The sequence below is a fragment of the Carica papaya genome, chromosome 8 (genome assembly GCF_054855325.1).
Source record: "Carica papaya isolate Zhongbai chromosome 8, ASM5485532v1, whole genome shotgun sequence".
Classification (NCBI taxonomy): domain Eukaryota; kingdom Viridiplantae; phylum Streptophyta; class Magnoliopsida; order Brassicales; family Caricaceae; genus Carica; species Carica papaya.
In genome coordinates, this window is record NC_142316.1 from 27537843 (window position 1) to 27561792 (window position 23950).

Genomic DNA, 23950 nt, shown 5'->3' on the forward strand with positions numbered 1-23950 from the left:
CGCCCATGTGGCTCCCTCCCGCGTGGGCTCCCGCGTCAGCGTCTCTGCCACTTGGCGCGTTCTGGTTGACCGGAGCTGCTGACCGGGCAGCTGACGTGGCACAACTTTTTTAAATTGTGTTTTGACCTCTGATTTCTGATTTTTCTTTCAAAAATACCCATTGTAACGTCCCCGGAAAATATTAAAATGAAATGAGTATTTAAATATATCGAATGCGGAAGCGAGATCAAAATTTCAGTTAACATCCCTTACACGAAAAACCAAAAAACGTACTTAAAATATAAAAGGTTAAACTAACTAAGAAAGAAAACTCGAAAATAAACTATGCGTATGACTACAGAGTCTCTAGGCATCCCCTTCGTCGTCCTCCTGCGGAACGGGCTCGGGAACCATGTCTTCCTGATCTGAAATGGTTAATTAAGGAGTGAGCTACACTAGCCCAGTAAGAACATCACGATATCTCACCGTCACAGAGGTAAAGGTGGGTAGAAAAACACAAAAAGACCAATGGAGCATAATTTGCAATAAACTCGTTTATTAACATGAAAACCTTTACCATCCACTTACCTCGGTGGAATTTATGAAAACAATATAAGAAAAATAATAACATTATCACAATCATGGAATAATATAAGCTGTAAAACATAGCACTTATCACGCCTTTTGTAATTCAATCATTATACAACATATCCTTTTCTCATTTACCAGCCTACTAGTATCCATGGGGGTCCCTAGGGGTCCCGCTACCCGTTAACCTTTAACATTCATAATCAGTTTCCAGGGCCGTCCCCATACCCCGTCCGGTATGGGCGCCAAAACCATAAACCTCAATACCCCGTCCGGTATGAGGGTGAAACGGGCCGTCCCCATACCCCGTCCGGTATGGGCGCCAAAACCATAAGATCTCCATACCCCGTCCGGCATGTGAGACCACAATCCCGGTAGGGTTCCCTACGGACCTGGTCCGTCCACCATCTCCCAGGATATCTAGTCAGGCTGACCCCATCATACAATTATCAGTCTACACAATGTTTCATTTCCCTTTTCCTCAATAAGCATCATCAATTCACATTTAAACAAGCAAATCGTAATTCATGCCGAACAGACAACATACAGTATCAGTTCTTCAGTCATTCAACCCATAATTAATAAAACAGTAATATATGCATTCGAAACTATAAAATGAACACATCAAACCCCATAATGCATTTAAAGCTGTAAAACAGTGTAAAACAGGCCAAATAACAGTAAATCATCAATCACACTAGACTCGGGCTCCATTAGCAACCTTAAGCAATTTCACACATGCGTTAATTCAAGAAATACCGTTTTATCATTTTGAACTTTAATACCGTGATAGGAAATAGGGTGAGGGGTCCTTACTTGTTTTCGGGATCCGAATACGATTCACAGTGCGCCTGCAGGCCGTCCCTAATTTTCCCTGAATTTTTCCCGGGGAACTGAAACATTGTGTAGACTGATAATTGTATGATGGGGTCAGCCTGACTAGATATCCTGGGAGATGGTGGACGGACCGGGTCCGTAGGGAACCCTACCGGGATTGTGGTCTCACATGCCGGACGGGGTATGGAGATCTTATGGTTTTGGCGCCCATACCGGACGGGGTATGGGGACGGCCCGTTTCACCCTCATACCGGACGGGGTATTGAGGTTTATGGTTTTGGCGCCCATACCGGACGGGGTATGGGGACGGCCCTGGAAACTGATTATGAATGTTAAAGGTTAACGGGTAGCGGGACCCCTAGGGACCCCCATGGATACTAGTAGGCTGGTAAATGAGAAAAGGATATGTTGTATAATGATTGAATTACAAAAGGCGTGATAAGTGCTATGTTTTACAGCTTATATTATTCCATGATTGTGATAATGTTATTATTTTTCTTATATTGTTTTCATAAATTCCACCGAGGTAAGTGGATGGTAAAGGTTTTCATGTTAATAAACGAGTTTATTGCAAATTATGCTCCATTGGTCTTTTTGTGTTTTTCTACCCACCTTTACCTCCGTGACGGTGAGATATCGTGATGTTCTTACTGGGCTAGTGTAGCTCACTCCTTAATTAACCATTTCAGATCAGGAAGACATGGTTCCCGAGCCTGTTCCGCAGGAGGACGACGAAGGGGATGCCTAGAGACTCTGTAGTCATACGCATAGTTTATTTTCGAGTTTTCTTTCTTAGTTAGTTTAACCTTTTATATTTTAAGTACGTTTTTTGGTTTTTCGTGTAAGGGATGTTAACTGAAATTTTGATCTCGCTTCCGCATTCGATATATTTAAATACTCATTTCATTTTAATATTTTCCGGGGACGTTACAGTTGGTATCAGAGCCGCATTTCCTCGGACCCATCCCTTACACTATAGTCCTTTAAAGAAATACTCACCGATTGGTCGTTACTCAACCATTCCTTGTAAAAACAAGTACACAGAAATGAGGAGAGGAAGGCCCCCACTAAACCGAGCGGCCCAAGATAATTCGCTTCGGGAGGATTTGGACAGATTATATGAGATGGTGGAAGCTCTCGTAGCTGCTCAGCGAAGGCAAGAGGAGAGAAGGGAGTTACCCGGACCTCCTCCGCTAGCGCAGGTTGAGCCCCCGTTACAGCAGGCTGATCCCGAGCCACCCCGGCAGGAGCCTGTTCCTCCACAATACCACTCGGCACCACAGCCGCGGTACGACCCGGTACCACAGCCACAGTACCAACAGGTACCGCCACAGCACATTCCAGTGCCCCCACCCCATCAGCAGGCGCCACCACAGGGTCCCCCAGTTCACCCTCAGCCGGCCCCAGTCCCTCTACCTCGGGACCCCGCTCCCTCCTTGATCGACCCCGGCTTCATAGAGAGGTACAGGAGACTGAACCCTTCTACTCTTTCAGGGGGATCCTCTTTCGAAGAGGCCCAATACTGGCTGGCGGAGACTGAGAGAGCCTTTGAGACCTTGGGAGTAATTCCTGAGCAGAGGGCTGCCATTGCCTCCTACATGCTGGTAGGGGAAGCAGTACGCTGGTGGGAGCTCAAGCGGGCCACCCTGCCTGTACCAGTTACTTGGGAGCAGTTCCTAGCGGCTTTCCATGCGGAGTATCTCCCTAAACACATCCAACATTTAAAGGAAATGGAATTTGCTCAGTTGGTCCAGGGTAATATGACAGTGTCGGAATATGCCCGCAAGTTCCTGGAGCTGGGCCGACATGCCCCGGAGACATTGTTGGATGAGGGCCGAAAGGCCAGGAAATTCCAGTGGGGTCTCCGCCCGGCGATCAGACAGCACTTGTTGGTGATGGAGCTCGAGACATATTCGGCAGTCCTGGCAAAGGCGCAGATCATAGAAAGGAGCTTCGACACCCGCCCTCAGCTAGCGGGAAGTTCCCGACCTTCAGCCCTGCTCCGCAGGCCAGCGCCTAACGGCCTGTCCAACCCAGCAAGAGACCCAGGCCTGCCGCTCAGGGCCCTCCTCAGGCTATGGGGGCAGCTCGTGGGAAGATCTGCCAGTACTGCGGCAGGGATCATAGGGACCGACCCTGCTACCGCCTCAACAACACCTGTCGCATATGCGGCAGTGCCCAGCACTATGCGAGGGAGTGTCCTAGGAACCAGAATCAAGGGAGGCCTCCAATCCAGGGCAGAGTTTACAACCTTACCCAGAAGGATGCCGATGCAGACCCGGACGTGGTACATGGTAAACCCAAGAAGGAAGTTTGTATCCAAAAGATTCCAGTAGTCCGAGACTTTCCAGACGTATTTCCGGATGAACTGCCCGGTCTACCAGGGGACAGAGAGGTCGAGTTCACCATAGACTTACAGCCAGGAACCCAACCCATCTCGGTAGCTCCTTACCGAATGAGCCGCATCGAGATGGAAGAGCTAAGGAAACAAATCACTGAGCTACAAAACAGTGGCTTCATTAGACACAGCATTTCCCCATGGGGTGCCGGGGTTACTTTTGCAAAGAAAGGAGATGGAACGTTGAGATTGTGTATTGATTTTAGAAGGATAAACAAGGTAACAATTAAAAACAAGTACCCTCTCCCCCGGATTGATGACCTTTTCGATCAGTTGCAGGGTGCACAGGTCTTTTCTAAAATAGATCTACGATCAGGTTACCATCAGGTAAAAGTGAGAGCAGAAGACATCCCCAAAACGGCATTCCAAACCAGGTACGGACACTATGAGTTCCTGGTTATGCCGTTTGGGCTAACCAACGCCCCGGCCATCTTTATGGATCTAATGAACAGAATCTTCAGAGAGTTTTTGGATAAATTTATCATCGTGTTCATCGATGATATCTTAGTCTACTCAAAAAGTAGAGAAGAACATGCTCATCATCTTGCCCAAGTCCTCCAGGTACTCAGGGAAAAGAAGTTGTATGCAAAGTTGAGCAAGTGTGGATTTTGGCTCGAGCAAACCGCCTTCCTAGGACATGTTATATCAAAGGAAGGGGTGTCGGTGAACCCCGAAAAGGTTGAAGCGGTACTTGGTTGGGAAAGGCTGACAACAGTTAAGGAAATTCGCAGTTTCCTAGGGATGGCGGGTTATTACCGCCGGTTTGTCGAAGGGTTCTCCAGTCTAGCGGCCCCTCTAACCCGACTCACAAAGAAGAATGCAAAGTTTGATTGGAATGAGAACCGCGAAAGGAGTTTTTCAGAATTGAAGAAGCGACTGACTACTGCACCCGTGCTGGCTCTACCGAGTGGATCAGGAGGGTATACAGTTTATAGTGATGCCTCCTATCTGGGCCTGGGTTGTGTCCTGATGCAGCATGGAAAGGTTATAGCATATGGGTCTAGACAGCTAAAGAATCATGAGAAGAACTATCCTACCCATGACTTGGAGCTTGCCGCAATCATACACGCCTTGAAAATCTGGCGCCATTATTTGTATGGAGAGACCTTTCAGATCTACACCGATCATAAGAGTTTGAAGCACATCTTCACTCAGAAGGATCTCAACATGCGTCAGAGAAGGTGGATGGAACTCCTCAAGGACTATGATTGTGACATCCTATACCATCCAGGTAAGGGCAACGTAGTAGCCGATGCCCTCAGTAGGAAGAGTGCAGGCACCCTAGCCCATCTGATGGTTTCGGAATGCAGGTCCATTGGGGCTACGCAGCAGGTTCGACTGCAAGATCTGAAGAGGGCCACATGTTTGAGCCACCTAGCAGTCCAACCCGAGTTTATCCAAAGAATAAAGGAAGCCCAGTCAATCGACCCCGCCCTAGTAAACCGCAAGAAGGATGCAGAACAGGGAGTGAACTCAGAATTTCAGATCTCTGCCGACGGATTGATTCGTTTCAAGGACAGAATGTGTGTCCCAGACGACAATGAATTAAAAAGAGACATCATGACAGAGTCCCATAGTTCAAGGTTCGCCATGCATCCAGGAAGTACAAAAATGTACCAAACTATGCGACCCTGATTCTGGTGGAATGGGATGAAGAGAGATATAGCCGACTTTGTATCTAAGTGCTTGGTATGTCAGCAGGTCAAGGCAGAACATCAACGCCCAGGGGGGTTGCTTCAGCCTTTACCGATTCCAGAATGGAAGTGGGAACACATCACCATGGACTTCGTATCGGGACTACCCAAGGCACGATCGGGACACGATGCCATATGGGTAATTGTTGATCGACTCACTAAGTCTTCCCACTTCCTGGCCATCAGAATGACTGATTCGTTGGACAAGTTGGCAAGAATGTATGTCCGGGAAATAGTCAGACTGCATGGGGTCCCAGTAACAGTGGTGTCCGACAGGGATCCCAGATTCACTTCTCGGTTCTGGAATAGTTTCCAGCAAGCTATGGGAACAAAGCTGTCCCTTAGTACTGCCTTCCACCCCCAAACCGATGGACAATCAGAGAGGACAATCCGTACGCTGGAGGATATGCTCCGAGCTTGTGTCCTTGACTCCGGAGGCCATTGGGACGACCATCTACCCCTGATAGAGTTTGCCTACAACAACAGTTACCAAGCAAGCATCGGCATGGCCCCATACGAGGCGCTATACGGGCGTCCGTGCAGGTCACCGATTTGTTGGGAGGAAGTGGGCGATAGAAGATTGTTTGGCCCGGATTTAGTGGAAGAAACCACGTCCAAGATAGTTAAGATCAAGAAGAACATCCAGACAGCTCAGAGTAGGCAAAAGAGCTATGCTGATACCCGGAGGAGAGACCTGGCCTTTGAGAAAGGTGACCGTGTGTTTCTTAAAGTCACCCCCTTCAAGGGAATCAGTAGGTTCGGCAGAAGGGGAAAATTAAACCCCAGATACATTGGACCCTTTGAAATCTTAGACAAGATTGGTACCACTGCCTACAGACTTGCACTGCCCCCTGAGCTCTCCCGGGTTCACAATGTGTTTCATGTATCTATGCTGCGCAAGTACAATCCGGACCCTTCTAATGTCGTGGCTCATGAACCGCTTTCACTCCGAGAGGACTTGTCTTATGAAGAAGTACCGGTCAGTATCACGGACCGAGAAAGCAGAATACTCCGTAACCGGGAAATATCATTTGTAAAAGTCTTGTGGCAGAACCACACGCCTAGGGAGGCGACTTGGGAGCTGGAATCAGAATTTAGGGCCCAATATCCTCATCTGTTTGATCAAGAGTAATGAGGCAAATTTGGGGACCAAATTTCTTTATGGGGGGGAGAGTTGTAGCACCCGGAAAGGAGGAGGAAAAAAAAAAAAAAAAAAAAAGGGGGGGGGCCACGTCAGCAGCCACGTCAGCAGGCCCGGTCAGCAGTCCCGGCCAACCAGGGCCTGCCACGTGGCAAGATCGCGTCACTCCGAAAGGAGCCACGTTGGCGATCCGCGTGGGTGCGATCCGACGGCCCAGATCAATCACGCGATCGGACGGCCCAGATTCAAACGCACGGACGGCCCAGATTCAATCAAAAACGAACGGCCCAGATTAAAACGAAATGAACGGCTGTGATCAAAAGGCAAGGGGTTATAAATAGAACCTCCACACCAGACCAAAAACCCTAGCCGCCAGCCGCTCGCAGAAGAAGATGAACCAGAGGCCGACCGCCGCCACCCGCCGCCACTCGCCGCCGCACCGGGGAAATTTCCGACCGCCGATTGAGGTAAATTTCATACCCCCGACTCGTTTTTCCCCGTTGATTCCTCCTATGGCCAAATCGAGGCCGAAATCCTGGCCAAACGACCGGAATACGCGGCTGAAGCCCAGCGGCGCCGCCGCGCCCCCTCTCGGTTTTTGCCTCCGACGAGGCCCTTCCCGGCCTCCGTTCGATGCAATTTTTATATCACCGTGATCACCATTCTTTTCTCTACAGGTTGACCGGAGCCGAATCACCAAAACACGAACCTCGCCGGAGAGCCGCTGCACCCGAGAGCGCCGCCGCCGGTAAGCTCCGTTTTTCCGTGATTTTTTGGCCCCCCGAGGGCCCTAGGGTTGTTTTCTGACAAGGACCAATGCGAGCGTGGCCGAATTCGGCCGAAAACGGCCGAAAACAGCCAACCCGAGGCGACTCGCCGCCGCCAGCGGCGGAGCCGCCGTGCCGGAGTTGCGATTTGGGCCGAAGGAGGCCCTGGGCCTAATTTGGATTTTTTTTTGGAACACGTGCAGGTACTGTTAGTGTGTTTCAGTTTCCCGGGAAAAATTCAGGGAAAATTAGGGACGGCCTGCAGGCGCACTGTGAATCGTATTCGGATCTCGAAAACAAGTAAGGACCCCTCACCCTATTTCCTATCACGGTATTAAAGTTCAAAATGATAAAACGGTATTTCTTGAATTAACGAATGTGTGAAATTGCTTAAGGTAGCTAATGGAGCCCGAGTCTAGTGTGATTGGTGATTTACTGTTATTTGGCCTGTTTACAGCTTTAAATGCAAAATGAGGTTTGATGTGTTCATTTTACAGATTTGTGTGCATATACTACGTTTTTATTAATCATGGGTTGAATGACTGAAAAAAACTGATACTGTATGTTGTCTGTTTGGCATGAATTACTGTTTGCTTGTTTGTATGTTAATTGATGATGCTGATTGAGGAAAAGGAAAATGAAAGATTGTGTAGACTGATAATTGTATTATGGGGGTCAGCCTGACTAGATATCCTGGGAGATGGTGGACGGACCGGGTCCGTAGGGAACCCTACCGGGATTGTGGTCTCACATGCCGGACGGGGTATGGAGATCTTATGGTTTTGGCGCCCATACCGGACGGGGTATGGGGACGGCCCGTTTCACCCTCATACCGGACGGGGTATTGAGGTTTATGGTTTTGGTGCCCATACCGGACGGGGTATGGGGACGGCCCGTTTCACCCTCATACCGGACGGGGTATTGAGGTTTATGGTTTTGGCGCCCATACCGGATGGGGTATGGGGACGGTCCTGGAAACTGATTATGAATGTTAAAGGTTAACGGGTAGCGGAACCCCTATGGACCCCCACGGATACTAGTAGGCTGGTAAATGAGAAAAAGATATGTTGTACAATGATTGAATTACAAGAGGCGTGATAAGTGTTATGTTTTACAGCTTAGATTATTCAATGATTATGATGATGTTATTGTTTTTCTCATATTGTTTTCATAAATTCCACCAAGGTAAGTGGATGGTAAAGGTTTTCATGTTAATAAACGAGTTTGTTGTAAATTATGCTCCATTGGTCTTTTTGTGTTTTTCTACCCACCTTTATCTCCGTGACGGTGAGATATCGTGATGTTCTTACTGGGCTAGTGTAGCTCACTCCTTAATTAACCATTTCAGATCAGGAAGACATGGTTCCCGAGCCCGTTCCGCAGGAGGACGACGAAGGGGATGCCTAGAGACTCTGTAGTCATACGCATAGTTTATTTTCGAGTTTTCTTTCTTAGTTAGTTTAACCTTTTATATTTTAAGTACGTTTTTTGTTTTTCGTGTAAGGGATGTTAACTGAAATTTTGATCTCGCTTCCGCATTCGATATATTTAAATACTCATTTCTTTTTAATATTTCCGGGGTCGTTACACCCATAGAACCCAAATTTTTACCCATTTTTTCCAAAATTATTTTCAATTAAATCCCTAAATAATTTTTACCCCTTTTTATTATTATTATTATTATTATTATTATTATTAAATTAAATTAAATTCTATTAATACTTAATTATATTTATATAGAATAAAATAAAATAAAATTAAATTAAATTAAAATAACAATAATAAAATAAAAAAAAAAGAAATAGTTGGGTGTTACAGTATTGATGAGCTTGCTAAAGATGTATCTCTCATGACTGATTATACTTTTATAGCTAATAATATGAATCTTTGTTTTCTTTCAGGTCTGACGCACATGTTGGAAGAACTTGTAGCTTGGCAGAAACTACTTAGGGGTTGGTGGAAGGTGAACATTGATGGTGTTTATCGTGCTGTAACCAATCTTGCCTGCTATGATGGACTTATTAGGTATGGGGATGGTGCTTGCCTAAGAAGCTTTTCAGCAGGAAGATTGATAGATGCTATGTTCTTCAGGCTGAGCTTTGGGATATTTTCGATGACCTTCAACTCGTTTGGAATGTTGGGTTTCGTAGTATTATTCTGAAAGTGGATAGCACTCTGGCAGTGCAGTTACTTATTAGGGAGGATTACGACACTAATACGCATGTCGCCCTCGTTCGTGAAATCAAACACTTACTATTGCAGGATTGGCATGTTCGAATCTAACATGTTTATCGCGAAGAAAATAAATTCGCTGATTGGTTGGCAAATGATAGCTTCTCTTTACCGACGGGCCTCCACTCTCATGTTCAAGTGCCGAATGATCTCTAACAGCTCCTCACTGATGACATCATAAATGTGTCTTGACATCGAATGTGTATGACGATTTCTTAATTTCTTTTGACTTTTTCCTCTCCTTGCACCAAAATAATAATAATAATAATAATAAGCTAAAAATTGGTATGTTAAAGACCTAATATTCATTGGGTATATTGAAAACGTTAACTTTATGATTAGAATAAATTAAGAAATATTATAGAATCCATTTGTAAGTTTATACCTATATTCATGGAATATGAAATAGAATATAATAAAAATATGTAAAAAAAAAAAAAAATCGATAGAAAATAGTAATCAAAGTCTAAATAAATTCAATTTAGATATTCTTTATGATTCCTTCTTGACAAGCGAAAATACTATCAGATCAAAGATATAATTTAAGTTAATTCAATTATATATAAAATAAATAAATTATTATTAACTTATACATATTAAATAATTAAATTTCAAAAATTGAAAAAGAATAAAACAATTTTAATTCAAATGCAACTCTCGGTTAGTTAAAAGATTGGAAGAAATTGGAAGGTTAATGATAGACACATGCGTATGAGGGCGATCATGGTCCCTTCCCAAAACTCCAGACAACTTGCTCTATTAATATTTAATGGCGTATCATGAACCATGCCTGTAGTTGCCCTTTTCCCATCACTCCTCCACACACATATACTTATATATATATATATATATATATGGGAGAAAGAATGTAAGGTTTAGTCAAAGCAAATATTATTGCTTGTAATTAAGCCTGCTTGTTAGCTGATTAAGCAGTTGGTGACACCTGAAAGCAATTATGAAATTAGAAAAAAAAAAAAAAAAACAAAATCCAGTCCTTGAGATTTTCGGTGTCTTTCTTTGTCTATCATCTTCAATCTCCATTTCTTCTTTCTGCCCTCTAACCGGCAAACCTTTAGAGACACACACCTAATTATAGCGTACTTGGTAATTCATTCTTATTTCCTCCTAACTCACTAATAATTAACTTACCCCCAAATTAATAGTACGGTAATTTAGTGCATAGAAAATTTTGTATTATATTTAAAAGTTATGTCTTTAAATTTTATTATTTTATAAATTAATAATAATTATTTTAATTTATTAATATATCAATAAGATTTTAATAATAAAGTCAGAACATATTTTTATTAGTTATTATATTTTTAAATTAAAAAAAAAATTATGATGATTAATTTTTTTTTATTGAAATAATCATAACTAATAAAAATTTAAATTGATTTATTTTGTATTTAAAAAAAAAAGTTACCTTATGAAATTTTTACCATAGTCTATTTATCGTCTAGTGAATATTCATATATATATATATATATATAGTTAATATTTTAGCTCATTTTCTTAAATGTGATCATGGTCAAAGAGTTAATATGACCACTTACATTTTATTGAATATTGAATCTATAGTAACATGTTGCTATCGGATTCAATTGCATACTAATAATTATCATTCTAAAATAAATATTTTACATTAAATATTTACTTTTTCATATAGCTTAGTAGCTCCTCCCATGATCCTTGCCCATCTTTTATTAAAAAATGAAATTATTAATGTTTTATACTTGTTATATGTATAAATGTAATATATTTATAAGATAAAATGTTGAAATATAAAAATTACTAGTAAATTTTTCAGATGGGTTATTAATAAATAAGGCCAGAAATTTTAAATTCAAACACCTAATGATTTTTTTTTTTTATATGAAATTTTACAATAGAATAAATGAAAGAAGCCATTAGCAATAACTTATTAAATTGTATACATGTTGATAATTATTTATCACGTTTATCATATAAAATTTACAATTTAAAAATAATAATTACTTTTTATACGTAAAACATCAAGTTTTAAAATATTTAATGTTTGTATTTTTTTTAAAAAACTGTAAAATATATATTTTTAAATAAAAATAAAAGAAAAAATTCGAATTCAAATAATTAATGTTTGTATAAAAATATTTGAGGGAGCTGGAGTGTTACATATATAATATTATATAATATAATGTTTATATGAAATAGAAAGCAATGGAGCAAGATGAGGACATGCCGTGGTGCATTTCAAAACTGGTTTCTTTATTAAGCTTTGCAGATAATGATGGAGAATGAATCTGACCCCACGCCTTTCTCATCATTCTTCTTCACTCTATATGTATATATATATATATATATATATACCCTTCTTTTTCTCAAAGTACACTTTAATTTTAAGCTATTTTATATGAAATTTATTTTAAATAATTTTATTATCATTCAGTCAAAAATTTACCTTTGAAAATGCTAAGTGAAAAATAATTTTTTAATACAATATAATACATATTAAGTTAAAATTTATATTCTATTATCAATTCAAATTTTGATCCTTTGATTAAAATAAATTTAATAATCCTGTAATTATCAAAAATATTATTTAATAACGTTATGTCTCTCTACTAATTACTATTTAAGTAAATAATTAGTAACTATCTCTTTATAAAAAGTTATCGGTTAAACTCTAAATTATTTTTTTATTATATTATTTTATTTCATAATTAATATTTAATAAATATATGTATTTTTATTAAAAAAATATCATGTGCAGCCAATAATCATAAAATGCATGTCATGCTTTTTTATTCCTAAACTTAATTTATTATGCTAATTATTTTAATTAATTGGATCATATATACAAGAATAAAAAACAAAGCAGCATGCTATAGCTTAGGTGCTGAAGCATATTTGCTTAAATATATATAGATAGTAAAAACAAATACATATACATATACACACACATATATATATATGTATATATATACTGGTTAAAGTGGAGTAATGATTCAGGTTCATCCTGTCAGTTTGTCTGGGTTGTTTAATTGATAACCGTACGTAATTTCATGATAATTCACTCTGGATTTCTCCAATATAAACATACTTATAATAAATTAAATATGATTAAATTTTTATTACGTCATAAATATTTAATTTCGTACACCTCACTATTGATAAAATTAAATTAAAAAAACATCATATTACAACAAACGCCAACAGTTTTATTTTTAAAATAATTATTAAAAATAAATATGATAATATAATTTGTCTTTATCTCTACTTTCCTTTTTTTCTTTTTATAAATAATTTTAAGATTAAAATTATCTATTTGAATTTTATAATTTAGATAATAAACAAAATATTTAATTTGATTAATTGTATTAGGATTTGCCTTTAGTTATAATTAATATTTATTATGATTTGTCTTTATTTATATATATATATATGTTTAAATTTCATGAGGTTATAAATAATCATATTTAATGAATTAAATATCATTATCAATCTAGATGGGTAGTCATTTAATGTTAATCAACTAAAAATTAATTGAAACCAAAGATAATAAATCTTATAATAAGAAATAATAATTTTTTTTTGGAGAATAATATAATTCAAAATATTAACAAAAAGGAGAAATTTCAACATTGTTAGTAAACTCTTATAGTTAATGATGTAAAAATATTTTTAAGGAAAAAAAAACTACTTTTTTTGCTATATAATATAATGGATGTCAAAATTGAAACTAAAAAAATCATAACTTTTTTTTTTTTTTTTTTTTTACATTACATATGTATGTTTTATATGTTTTTTTTCTCATACATTATACTTAATAATTACCAAAATTTTTAACGTAAAGTGAATATTTTTAATTATTCAACACATGCCAAATAAGTATTTAAAAAAAAAAAAAAAAGAGAAGGTGATTATGGGATGATACGTAGTGTGGTTGAGAAAAAAAGAGGGTAATAATTTGGTTCATGGCACGATAAAAATTAAGTTAATTAAAAAGTTTTAATTGTGTGTTTCAGAGAAGTTACGTGATGAGGGTACATCATTAATTAAACTTAATCACCAATGACAGCCAAGGGAGATGCATATATAATCACTTTCTTCCTTTCATCATTCTTTAATTATACTTTTAACCATCCAATGGTAAAAAAATTATTTTTTACTTTACTTTCAAATGGTAAAAATTTTACACTTTGCTATTTGTAATCAAAATGTTGATAGTTAATGAAAAAGGATAACTAATACAGTGGCTTAATCGAGCTTCCTTACAAATGACGAACATCCATGCTGCTGCTACTTTTATTCTTTTCATTTTACATCCTTCTTTTTTACAAAACTTTTCTCTCTCTCTCTCTCTCTTGCTTTTCTTTTTTTTTTTTAAAGAAATGAAACTTTCATTCAATCACCTTATAATACAGCCTAATGACTATTAGTAACATTATTATTACTTCATGTGCTAATTACAGGTTTTCTCCACTTACATTTTGTATATATCTACATGTAATGTAATGAAGCTTGACCCAGATTTCCCATCATTCTCTATGGGAAACGACACTACTATTTTGATTCAGATTAGAAATAGAAATATACGCAGACCACAAATTTGAGAGCAACTCTAGTTAATTAGGCCTTGAATTTTCTCAATAAGACTTTACATCAATCTCATCCTTTTAATAATTAATTATCAGTCTGCAAACCCGAATGCTCTCTCAACCGTCACATTAATTCAATTTACAGTTTGCCAATTATAATTTCTGGTGGGGGAGAACAAGTTCATAAAACCCAGTTTGATTGACATTCCTTAAATAGAAATTTTACTTTGTTGTTGGAGCAGGGGAGATTCTGAACTGATCTGATGAGTAGCTGGGTGGTGAAATATGTAGTTGGGCAACTCAGAAATGTTGAATCAGATAGATTTAAGCACAAGTCCATCTGTCACTGACCCTACTGGATGCCATACCACGTGAGGAAAAGGTCAAAACCAAGCAATCTTCTGGGATATATATGTGGACCCTCTTCTTCCAGCTTAACCTACCTTGCAGCTTCTCTACTTACAAACCCTTTTTTTTTTTTTCTTTTGCAGAGAAGCTGATCAGTAAAACCCATTTGTAATTTGTCAGAAAGTTTTCGTTTTTCTCGAGCTCAACTAGGTTTTCTGCAATATCCTTTCCCCACCCTTTGTTCTGGGTTTTATCTTATTGCAGTTTAGTGGTCAAAAAGGAGAACTCACAGTCAAATTGCGTGAAAATTTTTGAGGGTTTTTGCTGGCTAGTGAAGCTCAAAACCAGTGGCAAGCAATTGATTTGCGGTAATGCAATTTTAATCATACTGTGGACTGTGAAATACTCACGTGGGCTATTAAAAGTGAAGACATTTTAATTTACCCTCAGTTTTTGCTCCAACCATGGGTTGAGGTAACTCAGTTACCGTAGTTTAGAGGGAGCTGACGTGTGAAAATGTCCATACTATATGTGCGTGTATATATATTAAAAAATATATGGGTAAGTAAGTAATCTAGCCATTGCCATTGTGTTCATTCACCACCTAAGAAAGACACCTCATCGCTTTAGAAAACGTACAGATATAGAGAACAAGAGAGACAACACCTCTCATTGAAACCAAAGGGAGAAAAAAAAAAAGCTTCTTGCACAAAAATTCCCTTCCTTTTCTCTCTAAAAATCCTTCAAAATATCCCAATCGAAATCGATTAACATAACAGAGCAGACTCTAATTAGATACCCACTTCTTTGCTCTTCAATTTGATCCAAGTTTTGCTTTTTTTGTTTTTGTGTTAAGAAAGACGTTGAATTCTCATCAATTATTGACAGATGCAGATGGGTTTTGAGGAATCATGGGTCTTTTCAATATGTAATCTCCGTCTCTCAATTGTTATATCTCGATCTGTGTAACGATCAGAATGTGCAGATGATGAAAGTTGTTGTGAACATGTGATGTTATATTCTTTACCTTTTTTGGTTGGTTGGTTTTCTTTTGCTAGTTTTGGTTGCCTGATCAACTCTCCCCATTTAGTTTTGATCATCTGATGATTTGACGATTTGGGTTTGTCGAAGAAAAAAAGTAAGATTTTTGTTAGGTATTCTTCAGATGAAGTGTTAAACAAATTTTTATCCCCTGTTTTGGGTTTTTGACCATGGATGTTGCTGTTGCTTGTTTTGCTTCCTTTTGATCGGGTCAATCTGACTTCTTATCTGTGATAAATGAGTTTACGTGAACAGGACAGTATCTTTTAATTCCAGAATTCTTTTCCTCCTGGGTTTCTTCTTCAGTCTGGAATATCATCTCATAGAGGAATAGTATTTTTCTCTTTAAAGTTTCCCTCTTTCGCTACACCTCTAAATTTTCCTTTCGCTGGCTTATCGTGTTCTCATCATCTTCTGTGATTTTCCTCCCTTGGATCAATTTCACTCTTGGACTTGCAACTTGGATGATCTGAATTGGTTTATGTTTTTTCGATTGACCAAAAACAATCATCTTTTACCACACCGGTTTGGGTTTCCACTTTACTAAAAAAGGTTTGATTTTTCTAATCACCTCTCTGGTGGGAACTTACCTGCTAGGTTGGTTTCATGAACTTTCACTTGATAGAACATAATTTGCTGACTGATATTTTATAAAATGTCGTTTTTTATAGCAGTGTTTTTGGATTGAAGTCGTTTTGATTATGGTTCATTTATGGCAAGGTTTTAAGTTTCTATTTTCACTTGCTGGATTAAAATATACAAGGAGTTTTTATGGGTGTGTGTTTCAATTTTCGTCTGTAGGTTTGAGTGTTGAAGTTTGCTGATCAAATACTACATTATCTAAGGTAGACTATATGTATTTATGTTATGGTCAAATTGGCAAAAGCTATAAAATATTAGATGTTAGGTGGTATATTGGATCATTTGGGAAGAGCAATGTAGTGATATTTTCTGGCAATGTTTTGATAATTCCCAGCAATTTAGATCCTCTACACTGCCAAGTTTTGGGCACTGCAAATTTGGGCAGTGCCCATGGACGCTACAACGAGTGGCACCCCGAGTTTACAATACCATAACATCCCAGACCAGCCAATTACTGCTATTGTACCTGCATCTGTACCTACATTTCAACGCCAAACTCGTCATTGCTTCGGGGACTCCACTCCTGGAGAATTCCCCTTAGCCGCTAACCCTTCCATTGTCCTTCATGTGCTCACCACCTGTAATTTAGATCCTCAGGATCTTGCAAAACTTGAGGCAAGTCACTTTTGATGTCTCTTTTCATAATTGGGCTCTTTATGAATGTTTGAATTGATGATGCTCCTGATTCAATTTCCAATCTTTATGTTGCAGGCAACCTGCTCCTTCTTCAGGCAGCCAGCAAACTTTGCCCCTGACTTTGAATTGTCTATATCTGAGCTTGCTGCTCTGGACATGTGCCAGAAGAGGGCTATATTTAAACCTATGAATGAAGTAGAACGTCAAGAAATGAAGCGGAGATGTGGGGGATCATGGAAGTTGGTCCTGAGGTTTTTGCTGGCTGGAGAATCATGTTGCCGAAGGGAGAAATCGCATGCCATTGCTGGCCCTGGTCATAGTATAGCTGTAACTACAAGTGGACTTGTGTACTCGTTTGGCTCCAATAGCTCTGGACAACTTGGACACGGGACCTCTGAAGAGGAATGGCGACCTCGCCTAATCAGGTTGCTAATTTTTGAAACACTCCTTAGCCCAGATACTTAACTGTAAACCCATCAAAGTACAGAGATAGCTAATGCAAGTAGATTATGCTGCAGATCCTTGCAAGGCATTCGGATTATCCAAGCTGCAGCTGGTGCTGGCCGGACAATGCTAATTAGTGATTCTGGGCAGGTTTTTTCTTTCGGAAAGGACTCGTTTGGCGAAACTGAATATGGGGTTCAAGGAAGTAAGCTTGTTACAACTCCACAGCTGGTTGAGTCTCTGAAGAACATATTTGTGGTGCAAGCTGCAATTGGAAATTTCTTCACTGCAGTTCTGTCAAGAGAGGGCAGGGTTTATACTTTTTCATGGGGTAATGATGGCAAACTTGGTCATCAAACTGAGCCAACTGATTTGGAGCCTCATCCTTTGTTGGGTGCACTTGAGAATGTACCGGTGGTACAAATTGCAGCTGGATATTGTTATCTTCTTGCTCTGGCTTGCCAACCTAGTGGCATGTGAGACATCTTTCACCTGTTTGTTAAGACCCATTTCTTATTTCTCGGATAAGGCAACTTACCTTACTATGCTATAGTTACTTTCGATTTAATTCCCATATAGTACATATCTGATTTTATATAAGAACTGCTAAACTCTAATTTGGTTCACAGTTCATTGTAGTCTTCTGATTCCATTTAATGATGAATTGAGGTTGAGAGTAAAATAAGTGCTTAGCTGTATGAAACTGTTCTGGAAACTTTTCAGGTCTGTGTACTCTGTTGGGTGTGGATTGGGTGGAAAACTCGGGCATGGTTCAAGAACGGATGAGAAGTACCCCCGGTTAATTGAGCAGTTTCAAGTTCTGAACCTTCAGCCAGTGGTGGTTGCTGCTGGTGCTTGGCATGCTGCTGTGGTAGGGCGAGATGGACGAGTTTGCACATGGGGCTGGGGGCGTTATGGATGCTTAGGTCATGGAAATGAAGAGTGTGAATCGGTGCCTAAGGTGGTGGAAGCACTAAACAAGGTGAAAGCAGTTCATGTTGCTACCGGGGATTACACTACCTTCGTGGTGTCTGATGATGGTGATGTTTACTCATTTGGGTGTGGCGAATCAGCTAGTCTCGGACATAATACTGTTGCTGATGGGCAGGTTCGGTTTTGGTTTTGTTCTCTTTTCTACATATTTCTATTTTCTATAAATATGAAGGTTTTCATGAGACAACTTTAGTCCTTTTATTTCACCCTGTGACAAAGGAGACTTTAAGGTATCTCATACTCATTGATCAACTTGTTCACATAATTTGCCTGACCTTAATTCCATCGTGGATATCCAGTCTAGTTTCCTCATCTCTGAGTTAGTTCTTAAATCCCCTAAAAGACTTTGATTTATCCTTTATAAAACTTGACTAGGATGAAAAGTTACTAGGATGGTCTGCTCTCTAACAGGGATAATTGATTGCTGTCCAGTTGAGGCATTTATTATTGTTGTTGCTGCAAAATGTCTCTCTCTCAACTAAGAGTCTTTGAAAGAGGTTGACATTGTCCTTGCTGTGTACTCGAAGTAATGATATCGAGGATTCTGTTTTCCAAATGTTGCAGGGCAACAGACATGCGAATGTGTTAAGCCCAGAGCTTGTAACATCGTTGAAGCAAGTGAATGAACGTGTTGTGCAGATCAGCCTTACGAATTCAATATACTGGAATGCTCACACATTTGCACTGACAGAGTCAGGGAAGTTGTATGCGTTCGGGGCAGGAGACAAAGGACAGCTAGGGATAGAGCTAGTTAACAATCAAAGTGAACGAGGGAACCCAGAGCGGGTTGATATTGATTTGAGTTAGCAATTGAATTGCTATCATGGGCATTTGATTCATTGCATTTGGTGTCTACTTTGTACATAGAAACAGACAGAAGAAAGAATTGTTAAGAATTAATTAAGGTAGGGTAGCAGGGGCCAAACCAAACACTACATTAACTGGCTAATCTCAAAGTGGTTTACCAAACAGCCCCTCCCAAGCTGTTAATAGTTGATATCTTTCTCAACCAAGCTTCATTTATAACCTACCTTTACATTGAATTCGTCTCGTCACCCTTAAATTTCCACTTGCTTTCGTTCCCATTAAGCCAATTTCATTTTAACATTGCTTTGGGCCGAAAGTTTGAGGCCCATTTACCTGAGTATTGGGCCTGGTCCACCATTTTGGTATAGGCTCAATAGTCCAGTCCATTAAATTAATACAATGTATTACAGAAAATTTTATATTAAAAACTTTTGGGCCTGATCCAATTTGAGCCCATCACTTATATGGGTACGCCAGTTTGATACATGGACCGTAAATCTTGGCCCGATGTATAGGTCAGGCCAGGTCAATAGTGACTCTAGATCTTGGCCAGTTTAGCCCGTCTGAATTTTTACCTACCCGGAGGAAAAGACTTGTTTTTACCTTTTTTTTTTTTGAAGTCATTCATTCAAATAACAGCAATATGTGGTGGGAGACTGTCCCAAACATGAAACTCCGGATACTCACATGCAGCTAGTGCAGTGGCCAATCTGATTACATTGTCTTTTAACTCAGCTTATTGAAATATCAGGTCAAAGTGTCAATAGAGTTTTACAATCTTCAACTATGAAGCCAAATTTAAAGCAATCTTCCTCATTCGTCGTAAACGCCTTTTGCACATTCAATGCATCTATTTTGACTATGTCCGGACCCAAAAAATGAGAGAGAATATAATTCAAGATATTTGGGCATCCCAATAGCTCCACTAGATGAGGGGTCCTGCAGCCATGAAGTTCGCCTGAGAGAACTACCAGTACTCGGCCATCTGAATCTCTGGCAACAGCACCACATCTTGTCCTCCTGCTTGTATAAAAAATGGTGCCATCGACATTGCATTTCCATACCCAGGCGGCGGTGCCGTCCACCCGATGTCAGAACCTGCGTAGAAAACCTGCATACACCCTTGCCTGACAATTTTCTTTTTAATTTTAAAGAATATGAATATAATTATAATAAAAATTGAACCAAATACTATTTCGGTTTAAAGTTTGTTATATGTCCAATTTAAAATGAAGTGTTTTTTTTTTTTTTTTTTTTTATATTTCTCCATTAACAAATGAGAACACAAATTCAGGATTGTAGAATTAAAAATATAAATAAAGTTAATTAAATTATGTATTATTATTAGTTTTTATTTATAAAATAATTAATCTTTAGGAATTTGGTTTAAAATGATTATAAGAAAAAAATTTTGTCATCTGACTTCCTTTTATGACACTTGCAAATCTCCAAAAACAAATGTTTGGTTATTGTGATTTTTATTTGATTTTTAATTTTTATATAAATAATTAGTGCTTATAAATTTAAGATATGAAAAAAACACATTGAATAAGAAATTAATAATTTCTAACGAAATTTTTTTAGTAAAATTACAAAAAATAAAATTAAAAAAAAAACTCAAAGTTATCACCTTACTACTTCATAATATAAATATATATATATATAAGTCAATAAACAAATAAATTGATGCTTTTTTTTTTTTTTTTTTTTTTTCTGAACTTATAAGCTATTTAAATTTTGAAAATTAAAGCAAACATCACCAGAAGCTTTACACACAAGCTGACTACAGCCATGCACCACTTGTATCCGGAACCTCGAAGGCATCCCTCTCTTTCAAGAGGATTTAACGCATGTCAAGTTCTAATAACATTCTTCGCTTTGCATTGAATTAATTCACATGTTCCACCGCTGATAAAATTTTTTGAGTTCTATTCTTGCGAATATACTTCCCAAGTATGATATTTAACGTGTTAGTTACAGTATTACACAGATCAATGCGCAGAACGCCTAATGACCGAAAACTTTTTGAATTGAGTAAAAAAAATTTTATTATTTTTTCATATTTTTGTTGAAACTCATTATCAATCTCCTTATGAATTTTGTGAATAAATAAAAGATCGGGGATCAGATATCATAACTTATTACATTTATGGTTAAAAGGAATATTTTATAATAATTAAATTCCTTTTATTACAATTGCTACAGTGTAAAAATTTGAACTAAGCTTTTCTTCTTTGTTTTTTTCTTTTTTCAAGAAGCAAATAAAAAATAGAGAGTCAATGATATTGTTGAAAGTCAGCGTATCATATATATAAGTGTGCATATATATATATATTGTGTATATTTTTACGGCAACTAGGATCATATATATATATATATATATGTGTGTATGATTGATTTAATGGAACAATGATTTTTTCTTTTTTTTTTTTTTTGTTTCTTCAATTTATAAGAAGAATTTAAATTTTAATAGATTGAAATTAGTTTAAATATGTGAAATTATAGTAAAAAACTCTTAACAATTCTATATGCAGATTAAAATTAAATTTGTGATTCTGTTTATGGATAAATTTGCATGCAAAACGATTGTATGAATATACACACAACACAAATGTATATATATATATATATATATATATATATGGATAAATTTGCATGCAAAACGATTGTATGAATATACACACAACACAAATGTGTATATATATATATACACGCAACCCATACAATTGAACAATATTAGTAAATATATTATTTGATTATAGAAGTATATTCTGTAGGTTATATCTAACAATAGCTTCGAAGTTATGCACATATGCGTACACGTGTATATGCATATATATATATATATATATACTGATGTTAATATTGTCACTTTATACACACACAAACACAGAACCCAATATATTAGCAATCTACTAATGTCGTCTTCTTGATCATTAGGATATGTATGTCTACACATATATAAACCTATCTTCTCCCACGCATATAAAAAGTTAATTACTAACCTGCAGAATTTTTCTTCCACAAGTCAGTGCTAATGATTATTGATTTTAAGGATTTATTACAAAAAAAGAGATAAAACAATAAATTCACACACCAAATGACAAACTGGTAAAATCATAGAGCTAGTTAAGGGTAGGATTGACAAGCCCTAACCAGCTCATTAGGATCCCATAGCTATCATTAGAGTAATCACAATCATATCTGAAAAGAATTAAGGAAAAAATGAGAATGTTGAAAGAAATGGACAGGTGGACCGCTTATATCAAAACCCTAAAATAAAAGATCTAGATTTTCTTTTTATGTTTAAAGGTCGGGGACAGCTGGTGGTCTCTTATGTTTCTAGAGACCCCCCTCATCCTCTTTTCATTTTCTCTATATGTATGTATATTTCCAAGATTCCATTCAATAATGACATACAGTAGAAAAATTAATGAGCATTAAATGCTCTCTACCTTACCCGATTAAGTTTCTTTACATAGTATCAGAGTAGTGCCTGTAAATAAGCACTGATTCTTCCGATTTCTACATTACAATATTACCCTACTGCTCAATGACAAACCCTAATATAGATTTGTTGACACTACTAAGCTCATACCTACCTGGAATGCAACTCGTCACAACCACACTTGATGGATCCAATTACTTGTCTTGGAGCCGAGCCATGGTGACAGCATTGAGAGCCAAGGACAAGCTTGCCCTCGTCGATGGCAGATGTAAAAAGCCCAAACCCGATGCAGCAGAATATGAACAATGGCATAAAATAGACAACATGGTGGTGTCTTGGATTTTGAACTCGATAAATAAAAAGCTCGCTAGCGCCTTCTTGTTCACCACATCAGCAAAAAACCTGTAGGATGAAATAAAAGAAAGGTATGATGAAAGCAACGTACCTCTATTATATCAGCTAAAACACAAAGCAAGTTCCATCACGCAATCTAACCTTTCTGTCACAGCTTATTATACAAAACTCAAAAGGCTATGGGATGAGTTAACACACCTAAAGCCCTTACTTGCTTGCACCTGCCATGTTGCAACACAACACAACACAGTGAAATAGACAATACCGACAACTTAATCCAATTTCTAATGGGTCTTAACGATCATGTTAAAAACCAAATATTGATCATGAAGCCCTTACCCGGAGTGAATAGAGCTTATTACATGGTGATTAGTGTTGAAAAACAGAGATAAGTACACAATAGTAACTCACTTGAGGGGACGCCCGCTGCATTTTACGCCAACCTGAAAGACAATCCAAAATTTCCAAACCAAAAAAAGGAAAAGGACAGTAGGGCATGTTCTTTAATGGCATAGGAACTTATATAATGACACAGTTGCCATATCACACATATGCCATGATTTCAAAATGCTTTCAAAACTCGTAAAACTAAAACCTGGAGTGCCTGTCTCACTATCAGACGGAACCATGAGTCATTCAACTCACAAAGGAACCATAAAGCTGTGTGACAACTTAATTCTACGGGATGTCCTTTATATACCAAAATTCACTTATAACCTTATTTCTGTCAGAAAACTAACCTAAGCTTCAAATGCTTACATTTCCATTTATCCCAACCATTGTTTTGTGCAATATTTGACAACTAACAAAATATTGAGGAAGGGAATAATAATGAAGGGCTTGTACACCCTGAGTGAAGACATTGACCCTAACAAAGCATACATCAGCCACACCCAAGAAAACAACCTGCAACTATGGCACAAAAGACTCGGTCACACATCCAAAAAAATAATTGATCCACATTCCCAGTCTAAAGTTACCAAGCAGTGTAGCTCTATATAATTGTGAAATATGCCCCTTG

At 38.1% G+C, this 23950-nt stretch overlaps 1 protein-coding gene across 3 annotated transcripts; it reads left to right on the forward strand.

The window, feature by feature from the left end:
* Nucleotides 1-15130: 15130 nt before the first annotated feature.
* Nucleotides 15131-19363, forward strand: LOC110817098 (Regulator of chromosome condensation (RCC1) family protein). Of its 3 annotated transcripts, XM_022045494.2 has the most exons (7): nt 15131-15492; nt 16407-16450; nt 16582-16862; nt 16959-17308; nt 17402-17803; nt 18051-18435; nt 18885-19363. In XM_022045494.2, exons 3-7 carry the CDS (start codon nt 16638-16640, stop codon nt 19125-19127), a joined length of 1605 nt encoding a protein of 534 aa, XP_021901186.1. In that variant the 5' UTR covers nt 15131-15492; nt 16407-16450; nt 16582-16637; the 3' UTR covers nt 19128-19363. The 3 variants fall into 3 exon arrangements, with proteins under 3 accessions (XP_021901186.1, XP_021901187.1, XP_088065397.1); XM_022045495.2 differs by lacking the exon at nt 16407-16450; XM_088209271.1 differs by having other exon boundaries at nt 15131-16862.
* Nucleotides 19364-23950: the final 4587 nt, after the last annotated feature.

Coding starts and splice junctions, on each gene's coding strand:
- LOC110817098 (XM_088209271.1), top strand. CDS start 16,638: ATGGACGCTACAACGAGTGGCACCCCGAGTTTACAATACCATAACATC. Junction 16,863..16,958: donor AGGATCTTGCAAAACTTGAG/GCAAGTCACTTT, acceptor TTTATGTTGCAG/GCAACCTGCTCCTTCTTCAG. Junction 17,804..18,050: donor GCTTGCCAACCTAGTGGCAT/GTGAGACATCTT, acceptor GAAACTTTTCAG/GTCTGTGTACTCTGTTGGGT.